The sequence below is a fragment of the Diadema antillarum genome, unplaced genomic scaffold, assembly GCF_040938485.1.
Source record: "Diadema antillarum isolate AM-2024a unplaced genomic scaffold, OU_Dant_1.0 scf00000164, whole genome shotgun sequence".
Classification (NCBI taxonomy): domain Eukaryota; kingdom Metazoa; phylum Echinodermata; class Echinoidea; order Diadematoida; family Diadematidae; genus Diadema; species Diadema antillarum.
Window position 1 is genome coordinate 1,291,029 of NW_027271053.1, and position 16,384 is coordinate 1,307,412.

The 16,384-nt window shown below is 41.1% G+C and overlaps 1 protein-coding gene across 1 annotated transcript; it reads left to right on the forward strand.

Moving 5' to 3' along the window:
- Window positions 1-12,713: 12,713 nt before the first annotated feature.
- On the forward strand, window positions 12,714-15,856 carry LOC139722375 (uncharacterized). Its single transcript, XM_071633682.1, has 3 exons — window positions 12,714-12,810; window positions 13,774-13,928; window positions 14,933-15,856. The coding sequence occupies exons 1-3, from the start codon at window positions 12,714-12,716 to the stop codon at window positions 15,854-15,856; spliced, it is 1,176 nt and encodes a 391-aa protein (XP_071489783.1).
- Window positions 15,857-16,384: the final 528 nt, after the last annotated feature.

Here is a 16,384-nt window from a genome sequence, read left to right on the forward strand (position 1 = left end):
TTGTACATTTTCATCTTCTACTTGAGAATGCCTGGTCAAATTTTGGTAGAGCTGTGAATAAGATTAGTGACTGCGTGAAAGGTGAACTTGCGATACTCAGGTGAGCGCTAGACCCGCGGGTCTCTTGTTAAATTCATCTCAGAATGTCCAGTGGTACTGATAAACAATTCTTTACATGAAATGATCTTGGTGAAAGATATAAGATTGAGGTCAGGGGTCTGTCTCTACATGTCATATTTGCCCATCCCCCCCCCCCCCCAAAAAAAAAAAAATAATAATAATAATTTACAGCTGTTACTTCGGCAAGGAATGTCCAGTTCTCACATTACTTATAATTTGTTGATAGACAGAGTAGGAATGAATCAACTATCATTATCATGGATGTAATGATGATGATGAAAGGTCAAAATTCTAGGCTTTTAGAGGTCACTGTAATTTGAACAAATGTCATTTTGTAGCCAAAGCTTTAGGAATGTGTTGTCATGTTACTGTAAATGCCAAGTATTTCACGAGGTTTTTATTTTCCCAAATTTCGTGAGTCGGTGTCAGCTGCTATTCGCAAAATTAAAAACACAAGAAAATATTGACTCTGATGCCGATATGAATGTGACATATACGTGTATTACATTTTTTCCATACAGTACAGGACTCCACGATCTCGAATTTAACCACTCGGGAAATTGTCGGGAAGTCCCGATTAGCGAAAATTTACACTCTCGAAATGTATGGCGTATTACAGTACCTAGGAAAGAACAATATGAATGAATGAACACATATATTTTGTACTAGGTGTTACAAAAAAAAATTCAAATTTTTGATGCTTACTAGCTCAAAAACTATATATCACATAAAACTGTCATTGATATGAGTAATAGCTGAATAGTGTACAATTTAGTTTGAGATGATTTGAATATGAAAATCTAGATCACTTTCATGAAATCCATGATTAATTTCGAAGTTAAGTTCCAGATATTTGTCCAATTTTAACCCTCTGTACAAAACCTGGACTTTACACAGGAACTAATGTGTATGTGAGTGTATGCAATGACCCTGAACAATGGACCTTGATACCACCTGTTCAGAGCTCTGCTCCAAGGCACATGAATGCTTTATTAATTATTCATGATGGATTGCCTGGGCACTGCTAGTCTGAATTCCTAGCAAAGGGTGAAATTCATACACACAAAAAATGTAAGCACATGTTTCCACATGCTTGCGTACACCACATTTCAGAATGAATAAAGTCTAGCTGTGATAGTGGAATTTCTCATGAATAAATAATGGAGCATGCAAATCTTGGTCATTGTCTAGGACAATTGTGTGGGTGTCAAATACAGTACACACTCTCATAAACACCAATTGACTTCCGTGCAAAGTTAAAGTTAAAGAGGGTTGAAAATAGAGCAAAAATCTGAAACCTAACTGAAAAATTATTTGTCTGATTTAATGAAACTGAATTATGCTATCATTTTGAAATTGCCTCCAACTAAAATGTACACTATTCAGCAATTGCTAATATCAATGTCAGTATTATCTGATACATAGTTTTTGAAATATTAAAGATCAAAAGTCGGAAAGGCATTTTGTAACACATAATACTTGTAATTTTTCTGATGTATGGAGGGTGAATGTTAAAAAAATTCAAGACTAAGGCACCAAATTTAGCTAGAATGTATTTTTCCTGGTATTTGCTTTCATTAGGTTATAAAGTGTACATATGTTTGTGTGTGTGGAATGGGTAGAAACACCTTTATAGTGTACATTGTACTTAGAGGGTGAAAGGTCAACCATTGGTTTAGTCTCCAAGATCACTGAACTTCATCAAAATGTTCAATTTAAATGAAGATGGAGATATAATTTTGCACACATGGTAGTTTTTGTGATCACACAAGAAAGTGGGGACATCCTAGTGACTGTGCACACACTAGTATGCAACAAAGACATTGTCAAGTAATTCATATGGGTGCAACCGCTGTAAAATAGTGATGTTAATATGCGTAGATGTACATTGCTCGCATTGCTGGTTTACGTTGTATCCACTTCATGTACGTTGTACATGTGCAGTGTCCTTCAGATGAAAGATTATGATTTGCTGGAAACATTTCACTCGGTTCTCAAAAGGAAATTCTGCCTGTGTTGACTGTGTACATGTTCAAGATTAATTGATGAATGCAGATAACTGTAATTGGTGATTGCCTCTTTATAAAATGAAAACTAAAACTAGATGAATATGAGACAGCCTATATCACATTTATTAGACTGGTCTCCCATTTAGATGATCTACTGTGTGAAATAAATCTATTTCAGTCATTTAGTGAAAGTACAGGTTACCTGCAAATATGAAACACCCTTGCCACCCTTGGACAGAAAATGCATTGAATATGAGTAACATTGTATATCAGCTCATTTTGCTGCCGTCGTCGTAAACATGCCACAGTGTGATTATGTTCAAGTTATGGTACTTTGGAAATGTCAGCAGCTTACAAATAGACTCGACGATGCAATAATTCTTCAAAGAGATATTTTTATAAGTACATTATACTGCGATGTGTTGACTGCATTGTTTGAATGAACAGCTTCTTAAACCCTGTTTACAGTGAGTGAAAGGGCCAGGCTGGGCTGCAGCCTTCATATCACTGTAAATGCGCAAAAGACCAAATGCGTTACCGAAATTGGCTGCGCATTTGGCCAAGCTCTGGAGGTAGTCTTGGCTGTGGCCGAGCCCGGCCTTTTCTCACTGTAAACGCAAACCGGGCCAAATGTGGTACCAAATTGTGACCGGCACAACAAAATATTGAAAGGTTTGACTTAAAAGCCCAGGCCGAGCCCGGCACTGTAAACGGACAAAATTTGAGGGGCCGAGTACAGCAGCTGAGGCCGGGCTCGGCCGCGGCTTCGGCCCGGCCCTGCACTGTAAACGGGGTCAGAGATCCAGTTCAAGTGATAGTAATTTACTGACTCAAAGGGACCAAGTAAATGAGAAATGAGCACCATGGCTGACAAAGTAAATGTTCTTTACAATTTATAAGGCAATTTACAAAGTTAGTCTTAATGATGAGAAGCTCTTTCAGGATATGTTGTAAAACTACAGATTGATTCTGAATATGTTGTAAAAGTACAGATTGATTCTGTGTGACCTGGATGTGCATGCATGTGTCACTGTGTGTTTGCTAGACCTAATTATTATTAGCAACTGTACCGTTGTGAATTGAGTTAATGCAGCAATATAAGTAGCGCTAACATGTCAGTGAAGTTTGAGGAAAATTGGACAATCCATTCAAAGGTTATATGAATATTTGACATTTCGGTGCCACCATCGCCAGCTGAGAAGACCATGCACAGTTTCTGATGTCACTACAGGGTGAATACATAAAGGAAGTATTAAGATAATTAAACATTTTTTCATTTTCATAGCTAAGTGGAAGAATGCTTGACTACTCTTTTAGAAAGCAGGGGAAACAATATCACTCTGAACATGTGTTAGTATATTAAGGTCTAGAGGGAATGCTCATATTTTTCATTAAAGAGTGAAATTTATGGAATTCTTGTATTTTCTCTGTGTTATTGTCCATACAAAACATCATGAGCTGTAGTAGTCTTTGGCAATGACAGCATTTAAAACTTTGAAAAATTCATAACATTTGAATTTATTATCTGATTTTTGTTAAACTTTACTGATTTGTAATATTGCTGCATTCAGTATTTGGGTTTCCCCCAAACTATTAAGTGTACTGCACAAATGCAGGTTTTACATAAGATTTTGATTTAGGCAGTGCACCTCTGTGCACAACATGCACTTCCCCAAATGGTTCTTGGACAATAACCCCTTGGGATGCGTTTATCAACTCTTTTTCTCGGGCAGAAACAGGTTTTCCAAACAGCTTTCAAGGAATTTCTACGAGTTGATAAACGCAAAGCTGTTTTGAAAGCCCTTTCGGAAAGTCTTTTCGAAAGCCGCAAATTTGTGGCTTTCCAAACAGGTTTCCTAAACAGGTTTTCAGAAACCTGTTTGTAAAAACCTTTGAAGTTGATAAACGCAAAGCTGTTTTGAAACGGCTTTGTAGTATTGTACTGCAGTTACGAACACTGCACGCCTTATATGACCTCTTCTCCTTGGGTCGAATTGCGCAATGCAGCTGTGCAGTGACAGGCCAGTTATCGTGTTCGCGAAGAGTTGATAAACGCAACTATTTTGGAAGCCATTTCTAAAGGGCTTTGGAAACGGCTTTTGAAAGCCGTTTAAACAGGGGAAAGTTGATAAACGCAGCCACAGACACTTACCATAGACCCTAACCCTCGCCCCAATCCTTATCCTGACCCTAACTGAAATTCTAACCCTTATGTTATCTATTAAACCCTATCACAAACCGATATTTAACATGGGTAGTAGCATGTAGTGCCTTCACACACACAAAAAAACCCCCTGATTCTTTGATAGCATACACACAGGATTATAGTGCACAAAATTTTCTGTGATTATTTGTTTGCTTTAAAGCAAGTATTTTTTCTGCTATTGTTTTGTTTTTCTCAAATTTTCAGTCGGCCCACCAGATTTTGTTGAACCTCAGATCCAGTCCAGAAACATCAGCGTAGTGGTACGTGGTCCAGGAACTAACCTGACCTTCCCAGACCGTAAATTTGTGTGGTCAACCTCCGAACAAGACCAGCTGTACATGGGTCAGTCAGCCCTGACTGTCCAGCCAGTAGAGTGCCACATATACCTCTTCAATGCTTCAGGACTTGAACCTGTCTGGGTTAGTAATATTATCTCTGAATTTCTAACATGTTGATAGTGTTAAGTGCCATTGTTGTACGTGTGTCGAGCCCTTCCAATCAGGCCATCACTGCCGTCACATAACTGGTGACATGATTAATCTGATAGTGTGAAGAAGATATATTTTGTATTGGTATAAACATTCTCTTCCAGCATGTCAAAGAGAAGAGGATGCTCTATTCCTCCTCATTCATATGCATTCTGTTTCATTTCATCTTACAGGATCAAGTGCATTCGTAACCGTCAGTTTGTTCATCTTTTTCAAATGTTTTAGCAAGGCGTTCGTATGCTACAAAGATCATCTGGAACAGAGAACATCGAGATTACAAAGCTGAAGCCGTTTTCCGAATACACCATCAAGTCAGGCTGCAAAATCGTCAACAGAATGAGCACTCACCTCTCGTCGTTTAAGTTCACCACCCTGGAAGAAGGTTAGTGATGCATGTAGTAGGTCAGATACGCTGTATGTTTTTGCTGTAAATCAAAGGTTTCCATGCATAATACTACTCTCACATGAATAAGTATTCTTGCTGTTGAAGCCATCATTCAACATTTTTTACCTAAACTGACATCCATCCTTGGCAATGGGAGTTCAGTGAATGCCACTTTCATTGCGTTCAGACGATCACCCGCTTCGCGGGGAATGTCCCGTTTGCCAGGACTTTCCCCGGCAATCCCATCGTGTGAATGCTCGATGGGACATTCCCAGCTCCCCCGGCAAGCTTGTCTCGAGTCCGGCAGCAAAATTCTGGCGGGGGACTGACCTTGATCTCTTGTGCCGCTGTTTTCCTCGTAGGTGTGCATGCTCAAAATGTGGTGGGAAATCACGACAGGCAATTGTGTAAATTTGCAATCACGCGCCCTACAGCGCCACATACAGTGACCTAACACACAGCTGAAACCACCAGCCATGATTTTGTCCCCCTTTCAGTGGGGGATATCAATGCACGTGTGGACGGTCAACCGTGAAACTCTCCAAACTGCTCCTGCGATGCGGGGGATCGTCTGAATGTGGGGAAATTCAATTTTGTTAAATCAAAAAAGTTCTGTAGATGGAGTTCCAATTGGCTGCACTTTTTGAAACAGCTGTCAGTTTTCTGTTGATGCACAAAGAAATTCCTCAGGTGTGTCTGCCTCTAATGGTCAGGGGTCAGTGTTGCTGTTTTTCTGAACAGTATAAAGATTCATTTTGATCTCTAAAATAATGTCAGCTATATTTCCCTCATTTATTTGTTTTTATGAAATGAAATAAAACCTGTAAAGTCAAGTAATTTTGATATATATTTCACCAGTCTTTACGCAATTCTTATTCATGCATTTCTGTGTCTGTATCAGTACATGTGTATGTACCGCTCATCTTTTAAAGCATGGACTAAGAAAATTGATAACCATCAAATATTTTTGTGTGGCAGCATCGAGTATGGGACCAAAGGAATTAGACGGTTGTGACTTCATCTCTTGAACCTTTTTGGTTTAATATACCTACAAGTAGATGACTGAATAGAGTGCTAACTGCTGCGTGTCGTTACGAGAAATTCAGAAAATGTATAACTCGAAAGGTTACTGTGATAGATTGGCAGTACACGTGGAGGTCTCATTGCTTTAGATATGATTTATATTAATTTTTGTGATGGGAGGAAAAAATATTGAAAGCACTATTGAATCTGATCGAAACCACAGCGAAAGTGGACTGTGATTAATGGCAGTGAAAGTCGTAGGTGTGCAGTTGTTAATCAAGAGGCCGATATGCGTGTGTATTGAATGGACAGAAAACACAACCGGGTCGGCGTGATTTGTTTCAGACTCACTTGACTCAGCATATTTCAGTCAAGTAGATGATTAATTCTGCATTGTGTTGTCAAAGTGAGTCTGCATACAAAACACATAACCATGTGGTGAGACCTCTCGGAATACAACCCACGCACTTTTGTACACGAGTGTTCCAAAGACATGTGCTACACTCGAGAAAACCTAAATCCAATTGTAAATGTGCATTGAATGAAAGCAGCAATATAAGTAGAACACATCAGGGAAGTTTGAAGAAAATCAGACAGTCGATTCAGAGCTATACATTTTTAGCTCACCTGAGCCAAAGGCTCAAGTGAGCTATTGCGATCGCCCTTCGTCCGGCGTCCGTCGTGCGTCGTGCGTCGTGCGTCGTCCGTCGTGCGTAAACTTTTTACATTTTCATCTTCTTCATGAAAACCCCAAGACCGATTTTCATCAAACTTGGCAGGTAGCATCCCTAGGGGGTTAGGAACTCAATTTGTTAAAATGGGCACCATGCCTCACCCAGGGGGTCCCCAGGGGGGCCCAAACCCCCCAAATTAAGGAATCTGTAAAAATCTTCTTTTCTAGAACCAGAAGTGATAGAGCTAAGTTAATACTATGAGTTAGTACATTGATGACTGTAGTTTCAAGTTTGTTCATGGCAGAGTCAGGGGTGCCCCCCTTGGGACCCAGGGGAGGGGGGGTGGGGAGGGGTCCTAATGGGGCTTAAATTGTACATTTTCATCTTCTTCTTGAGAACCCCATGACCCATTTTCACCAAACTTGGCAGGTAGCATCCTTAGGGGGTTAGGAACTCAATTTGTTAAAATGGGCACCATGCCCCACCCAGGGGGCCCAAACCCCCAAAATGAAGGAATCTTTTAAAATCTTCTCTAGAATCAGAAGTTATAGAGCTAAGATAATACTATGAGTGAGTACATTAATGACTGTAGTTTCAAGTTTGTTCATAGCAGATCCAGGGGTGCCCCTCTTAGGGGCGGGGGGGGGGGGGGGGGGGGAGATTGGGAAGGTCCAAATAGGGGCCTGAGTTGATCATTTTCATCTTCTTCCTGAAAACCTCTTGATGGATTTTCGTCAAACTTGGCAGGTAGCATCGCTAGGGGGTCAGGATCTCAATTTATCAAAATGGGCACCATGCCCCACCCAGAGGGCCCCAGGGGGCCCCAATCCCCCCAAATTAAGGAATCTTTAAAATTTGGGCCCTCATTGTACATTTTCATCTTCTACTTGAGAATGCCTGGTCAAATTTTAGTAGAGCTGTGAATAATTTAGATTAGTGACTGCGTGAAAGGTAAACTTGCGATGCTCAGGTGAGCGCAAGACCCGCGGGTCTCTTGTTGAAGTTATGGTGCTGTCATCACTTGATAAGAAGACTACTGCAGTTCGTGATGATGTGATGTATGGACAACAATGGAAAGGAAACATGAAGAATATTCAACGTTTGTTCGCTTTTCTAGCATAATGACGGAGCACTTGACTTGTCTCTTTCAGAGAGCAGGGGAAATAGTATCACCCTTATGTCAGTAACAAGTCAATGGAATGTGTACTCTTTATGAAAAATGACATTTTGTGGAAATTCCTAATATTTTCTATATATTGTTGTCCAGTCTTCTTATCCAGCAATGACGGCACCGAAACTAATATTTGAATCGATCATCAGATTTCCTCAAACTTTCCTGATGCATTATGCTAATATTGTTGCTTTCACTCAATCCTTAGGTATACTTGGGTTTCATTCCCCTGTAATGTTGATGGCCCCCCCCCCCCCCCCCCCCACTGAGGTTGCCAAGGAAACATGTGACATGTCACCATGCAAGCCGGAGAGAGATTCTGAGTATTGATTTTTCTGATTGGGAATATTTTTAGTTCTCCCAGCTCCATTACATGCAACATTTTCCATGATACACAACTCCTTCTATGTTGCTGCCAAAATCTACCACAGAAATGATAAGAAAGTTTGCAAACCCAATTAATAACCTAGTATTGAAAAATAGCAGTGCATATAATGCAGTTGAGTGTGCGTGAATAAGGCTATTCAGTATCATAGCAACATGCATCCGGAAAAAAAGGCAAGAGTTTTATATTCTAAAATGATCTTTGATATGTGGTCAAGTTGTGGTGAAAATATCCAAGGTCAGATTTTTAAACAAATGGCACTTTTTGGTTTTATCACAGATTTCCTCATCCAACAGTTTTTTTTCCTCCATCCAAACTTGAATGTCTGCAACTTTATGGAGGCAGTTTGATTATGGGTTACACATAATTTGTGAAAGCCTTGTTTTTTGTTTTTTTCTTGTGAACTTTTCTACTTAACTGATATTTGCAGTAACAAAGTCACACCGAAATATATTTTGCCTAATATTTGAATGCAGCGTATGTCAGTGGATATTGTATGGAATATGCAGAATATAATCAGTTACAAGCAACTCCAGTACATCCGTATCAGCCACTGTGATTGTTGATCAAGAGTTAACAATAGATCAACGGGTAGTTGCCTCACGGGTCGAATTCACAAAAAAATGGGCATGAGATAAAATGTTATGCCTTAAGTGCGGTAGTTTTAACATACATGCCCATCTGCAAGGTAAACCAAAGCATTCAGAATATTCCCATTTCCACCACCCCTTGGTTCGAGTCTGAAGCAATGGGACATGATTTTGGAAAATTTTGTACAGTCATGATGAAATCTTGTCCTGACCATGCTTGATGTGAGATCTCATTTATCATTACATTGCAAATTATTATTTTTTTTTTTTCAAGGCAGCTTCTGAAGTAATTGCCAAGCTTCTTCATCGTGCCATTAATTTTGCGTTGACCGTTTTAATATGTGTTTGTTGGCCCAGTTCCATCGAGTGGCCCGTCCCTCCTGAAGCTAAGCTCAAGTGGACAAGGATGCGAGGATCGGGACAAGAGAAACGTTACCCTCACTATCCAGGTAGGAGCTGAGTTTAGTAGTTACCAATTAATCACCGAGGGAATAAAGGAAGCAACAGCACACAAAAAAGTCTGTGCATTCCTTCATGATTGTACTGGACACAGATTGTCATAGAAAGCAAAATCATTTCTGTGTGATCAGCTCACCACTTTTAGTTTCGGTCTGCAGTTTAGAGATTGTTTAGTGGTATCGTTGGCCTTGAAACTTTCCAGTTATGATCAGGCATCTTGTGAAAGGCGGCTATTCACGACTAGATCCTCTCTTGGACTACATAACAGCTGGTGAGGTGAGGGGGAAGGAAGCCACTGTTAATGTCCCTGTCGCGGGCCAGAAATGCCACTTTCATACAATTTGCCACATTTCCAGGTCTTGTCAATATTGTGCAGCTAACTCCGATGTATTTGAAATCCGTTTTAAGATGCTGGATTGATGGAAAGGCGTCTTTGCCAAAGTGACCAATTCTTTCAGAAATGATACCTGTCCTATCTAGTTGAGGCAGTCATCTAGTAGGCCTACATTACTAACATTGAAAGAGCTTCTCATGTGTGCATAGTGTCTTTGAAGTGTTTCGAATGCACCTCTCAGAGATTCCAATTGTTACTTCTTTGCAGTATTTTGTTTTTGTTTTTTGTTTTTTGGTCAAAAATACTGCAGGTTTTGTGAAAAATACTGTTTTCCCCAAATTGTCTTACCACTCATGTCTATGGCAGGAAAAGTAAAAATACTGCTTTTCCACCAGAAATACTCCTTTTGAAATTCGTTTGTTTGCTTGATTGTTTGTCTGTGTGCAAAATAACTCAAAAATTGTTAACAGATTTGGATGAAACTTGCAGGAAAGGTTAAAAATGACACAAGGAACAGATTATCAAAGATGAAATCATCCTTAAAATATTACTAAACTTCAGATGAAAGAAAAAAATATTCCCTACGGAATGATACAGAAATTACAAAAATTGGATGAGAAATAAGGAAGATATTACATTTTGAATTAATAAAAAAAAACATTTCTTGACCAGTCCTTATTTTTTTTTGTCATTTTTGTATTGTTCTGAAGGGAATATTTTTCTCTTTCTTTTGAAGTTTATTTTTTTTGTGGATTTCCTCTTAAAATTTTGGTTGTGATCTGGGAATTTGTATGGATTTTTGATATTTTTATATTTTGGTAGGGAGGGTAAATTAACTTGGGAGTTTAAGCTGCGCAGTCTTTTCTAAGGTTTGTATACACACACTAAAGTGTGTGCTCTACTCAGACGAGGCGCCGCTCAGCTGGAAACCTGATGATGTAACAAATGGCTTCTATATTGGAAAATCAGAGATTTTCAGCATGCATATCATATGTACAATTGTATGAGTGGAAATCACAGATCTCATTTTGGAGAACAAGATCAGTGACGGAAATGAGCTGCTTGATGGAGGTCTGCACTGTCAGAGTGCTTCTCTAGTTTGGTATATTCACCAGTACTGTTGTTGAACAAAGTGTAATAGTGATGATAGTAATGGTAATAGTGATATCAGCCCTACCACAACTTCCTCCCTAGTAAGAGTACCAGTAGTACCATCACTGGTACTGCTACTCCAGAGGTGTACTCTTTTAAAACAGAAATCCCAAAGGTACTTTTTTTTGCAGCATAAAACTTTCGCCAATTTTTTGTGTGCATTTTGCTTTCAGGAATCTTGGCTCCTTGCAAAATTTGTGAAAATTTCACGCATGCCAAAAATTTGTGGTTTTTCAGTAGTACAAATCAATTCCAGAATTGAAATTTAGTTTGTGGACAAAAATGAGTGTGCAAATGGGCATCTATTATTTTCATTTTATTTGCAGTGTTGCAGTACAGCACTGAATATTTCATGTTCTTGATCTTCAATTTGTTGTGACTTTTGAATCATATGTTACAATGAAAGTGCTTTGTCCATACTTCTCTCTGTCTCTGTCCATTCTATAGCCACCAAAATCAGAAGATCATAATGGTATCCTCACCTTCTACGAGATCCGCTACTGCCCTGTGCCAGTCCAGGGCGGTAGGAACTGGACCCCTGTGGTCTTACCGATTCCGTCCCCAGTCCCGCCATTGACCGAAGTGGTCCTTGCCAATCTGTCCCGATGGGATTCCTACGAGGTCATGGTCTACGCCAACAACTCCAAGGGCGGCGCCCCGAGCTCTGTGCACACTGTTGATCCGCTCAAGCCCAGTAAGCAAAAATAAGCCCATAGAGATCCACTGGCCGTGATATGGGCCATAAAGCATGATATTATTAGTATCAGTATTATTATTGTGATTATTATTGTTATAAAAATAATGCTAATCATAACAATAGTAATCATGATAGTGATGATGATAATGATGATTATCATTATCATGAAAGGAAAAAAATGATAGAAAGATAGGGGATTTACTCAAATGGTAAGTGGTTTGTCCGTTTTTCAGTGTTTGGCTCTATCAAGGCCCACCTACATCAGCCAAGGCACTATTAAATGTGAAGCATTGATTGCGGGGGGAATGAGCTAAAGCCCCCAAATTAGGGAGTCTTTTTAAATCTTCTCTAGAACCAAAATTGACAGAGCTAAGTTAATATGATGAGTAAACTAGATCCCATCAATCCCATCAAAATCCCCACACAGTGAATAGTGAGCCTTTGTGGGTTTCACTAGACACTTAACTTATTTTTTTATTTCTCATTTTTTCTTGTAATGTACATTAGAGTCACAATATACAGTAAAACTTGTCTAGAATGGCCATTGAAGGAGAGTTACCAACAAAGTTGTAGTAACTGGTTACTCTGTTCAGTACCTCCAGTAAACTGTTATGTACAGTCGTTTATTCAGTGGAAACCAAATTTATGGTTGCTGGTCGTGTTAGGCAGGTGGTTGCTATACGCCAGTTCGTAACTACACATTTTTGTGGTTGGTATGGACAGGTGGTCATTATGAACAGGTGGTGGCTTGAGCAGGTTTAACTGTACATGTACATTGAGATTACACATGCATCAAACTGTGTGGCTACGTGATTTCTGTCTCTTCCAGAGGAGGGTGCCGCCGATTCTCGCCCGGCCAATAAAACCACGCATGAAATCTCACCCAATTTGTGGCTATTGGAGTGGCTGCCCCCATGGTCCCAGGATACCCGAGACTGCATCATGAACTACGCAGTGCAGGTGGACAATCGGCATGTCGCCACGGTGAACACATCTTCCTACCGTTTGGACCTGGATGAGATGGGTATCAGCGGAGACACAGATGTGAAGATTAATGCCATGATTTACAATGGAACTGGCCCTTTTGTCAAAGGGACCCCGTTGGAAATATCCATCGGTAAGAAATTCGTCTCTCTCTTTTCTCTGTTTTCATTCCGAAACATTTCTTTTCAGTCTTTGGCCAAACCAGATTTTCCTGGCGACTAGGATTTTCCTGTTTAACCTGTCGAGGACAGGCTGATTTTGCTACAACAGGCATTTCCCATAGACACCTGCCCGAGTATACTTGGGACTCGTCTTCAATGGGTTAAAGAAGAAATGGACAAAGTGCTAAAAAACGTTTCTCTTCTCTATAGAAAAATATCAATGTAATTATGACTGATAGCTTATTTCACAAATTTTTCATTTCCACTGATATTTGCAAAGATTAGCAACATGCCGAACTACAGCCCCAAATAACATCAAAGCAATGTGTAACATGTCCATGGTGAGAAAGTACTAACTGTGCTTCGTTAGAAGGGATTATCCTCATTTCTTTAAATTCCATTGCCGTGATTCTCGGTTTTGAATTTAACCACTCTCAAACTTGTCTCACCAAGTCCAAATCATGAAATGTGCTGTGTTAGTGCATGGTTGACTTCAGTTGAGCTAAACTCAGACATAGAGACTGTAAAGATTTGGAGACTGCATGCCATACTGTTAAAGCAAAAAATATCCTTAGCATGAATTTTTTGTCGAAATCGAGCCAGTGGCCATTTTCGCGGCACGAAACTTTCATGAATTGCTGCCGGCATTCAATGCATTCATAGTGTAGACAAGAATTTTCGCATGCATTTTAATTTCGCAAATCTTGGCGCTCATGAAATTGGCAAAATAAAAATGCATGCCAAAATTTCTGATGTTACAGCACAAGTTTGTAGGTGAGCCAAATGGAAAAAAAGGCCTAAAGCTTGTCGAAGCCTAAGGTTTGTCGAAGCAGGTTTATGCCTTATCATTAACTTGACTCTCATACATCATACAGTGGCACCACCTGTTCACACCTCTTTGTCCTCCCCACTATCTCACACCCACTCCACCCAAGAATCCGATGAGGCTGGAGCCCCCAAGATCAGCACCATCACCATGGGTGTGGTCATTGCGGTGCTGGTGGTTCTGGCAGTCATCTTTGCCGTGGTGTTCCTCCACTACGGGCCCCGGGTGACGGAGTCCTTCGACATGAGCAACAACCGGATCCTGGTAAGGTCTTCGGACTGCAACCTGGCAGTGCGTAGCACACCGACGATTACTTCAGTGCGGGGGGAGTTTAGGCCCCCTTTTGTGCCCTGTAGACCGCGGAGAGGGCAATATGACCCCAAGAGTGTAATGAATAAAAAGTAGGAACTGAGATGGAAGTAAATGTGAGCAAAGTGAGGCGAACAACGTTATACAAAGTGTTCAAGTGTCATCTGAAAGTCCGTTGTCATTGACATCTGACTTTCACTAGCTTGATTTAAAATTTCAATGCTGTATGTCCAATACATGGAATAATGTCTCTGAATTTGGGTTTGCAAAGTAGATCAGGTTTGTCGTGATCCTTTTCAAAACCCATCAAGGATATCGTACTTATGTACTTAACTCCTGGGCAAGTACTGTTAGTCAAGTTCTTTTCTGTCGCTTTACTTTATTTACGTCTTGAACGGAGAATGAGGGTAGTACTCTTTTGGTGTGAAGCGTGCTCGAGAGAGCGCCCTCATTGTTCAGCTGACACACAACTGATGTCTTGTGAATTCTCCACAGGAAAGTACCACTGTAACTACGTACCATATACAAGCCATGACTGTGTGGGGCAAACTGCGTGAATGTGTCTGTAAATGATTGACGAAACTGGGGCAGTAGCCAAGAGGAGTCTACTCACAAGTCAATCTTTGAGTTTCCCCACTTACAAACTAGAGATGTATTGTATAGACTTAAAGATTCATGATTTTTTTTTACTGAGGATCGGTAACAAAGACAGTATGTGGGCATGCAGTTCCAACAAAGTACAATTTGGCAGATCAAATATACAGAATTCACCCAAATTTGGTTTATTTGGGTTATTAACTTCGATAGTAATTATTAGACAAACAGGAACAGTGTTGAGGGAAATGAAGAAAAAGAAAAGGCTGCTCACAAACCGTATCATAAGAATATATGTGTGTGTGTTTACTCCTTGTTTTATTAACAGACCAATGGAACCATGTGAAATTGCTTTGTGTTTGCAGAAATCTGCAAAGACCATGGGAGAACAACATCCCAAAGCACCTCCAGAAAAGGAAGAATTTGATGTGCTTCTCCATCTCCCACCTCCGCATCACCCAGAGAGTGGGGACGAGGTGGAAGAAACGTCTCTCATCACAACCAACGCCTCGCCCCCGATCACCACGCAGGCAACCTCGCAGCCTCCTACCCCGCTCGAGACGTCACCTGCCTCAAGTAGGCCATCTAATAGGTCCAACAGCTCTGCCGGAGACAGCGGCGTTCCCATGGAAACGGAGAGGGGAGAAACCTCATCCGACGAGGAGGGCCACGGTACGGCCTTCGCCCCTCTCTTGACCCGAGAGGACTCCAGGATGAGCTGCAGTGAGGACAGTCTCATCTCCAGTCCGGCGCCCTCATCCGGCTCCTCTGGCTACGTCAGTTACCCACCTCTCAACTGGGCAAGCCTGGCTTCCCGGGTGAAAGAAGTCAGTCCGTACTTCTCCCACAGTGCCCTCAGCAACAACGTGTGTCCCGTCGCGGTTGACGTCACGCCCAGATCAGAGACTGAAGTGGTGTTTGAGGGCGTTACCGTTGACAACTGCAAGGAGATGGAGACGGAAGCTGTCCAGGAGAGCCTGACTGTTGAAGCAGTGGGCAGGCAGCTGCAGCTGAAACTCCAGCCAGAGGATGGGACCAAGCTCTCTGCCGTTAGAGCCTGCAAGGCTCACTACTCGCCAGATTCAGAGGGAACCAACGTCAGCCTCTCCCCGTCCGACGCCGAGATGAGCGACGGCGTGGACAGCTACACCAAGCTGTCGCGCCCCAACACCCCACTCTCTCCGAGGAGTCAAGCCCAAACCGACCCGGAGCCCAAGCTTTGGGCAAAGGAGTGGGCTCGTTCGGCGCAAGAACTCCCGAAGCAAACTGGACTGTCCAACGTCGGCTGACCACACCCAGTATTGTAAATCAAGAAGGCAGAAAGAGTGCTCGTGTATGATGTACATGATGTAGCATTCATCTCAACCAAAGTGTGCTAAGAGCAAGGGTTATTGGGTGCTTGCAGTTTAGCAGCCTTCAGTCATTCCTTGCCTCTTTTTCCTACTCGGATGTCATTTCATCACCCACAGAAGGGTGTTGGAAAGCTGCTGCAGAATTGAATGAAAAAACAGAAGTAGAAACACAAATTCTGATAGCAAACTGATCTCACAGCAGGTGATAATCTGGGTAAGGTGAAATCATTTTTTGACTGTTGCTACACTACTCAGGTAATAATCATGACAGACAATCCATTATATTTCAGTTTGTTGTATGTGCATATGTACCATGTCTACTTCAATGTTTCGTGCACTTTTTTTTCCTGTGAAAATCTGATGGAATCTCGATTAAACGACATTGACTCCCAGATGGGTGATTTGCATATCAAATTGAAGAAAGAAATGTAAAGGCTATGCCTGAAATATATCGAAGGTGTTCCG

Coding starts and splice junctions, on each gene's coding strand:
- LOC139722375 (XM_071633682.1), top strand. CDS start 12,714: ATGGGTATCAGCGGAGACACAGATGTGAAGATTAATGCCATGATTTAC. Junction 12,811..13,773: donor CCCGTTGGAAATATCCATCG/GTAAGAAATTCG, acceptor ACTCCACCCAAG/AATCCGATGAGGCTGGAGCC. Junction 13,929..14,932: donor TGAGCAACAACCGGATCCTG/GTAAGGTCTTCG, acceptor TTGTGTTTGCAG/AAATCTGCAAAGACCATGGG.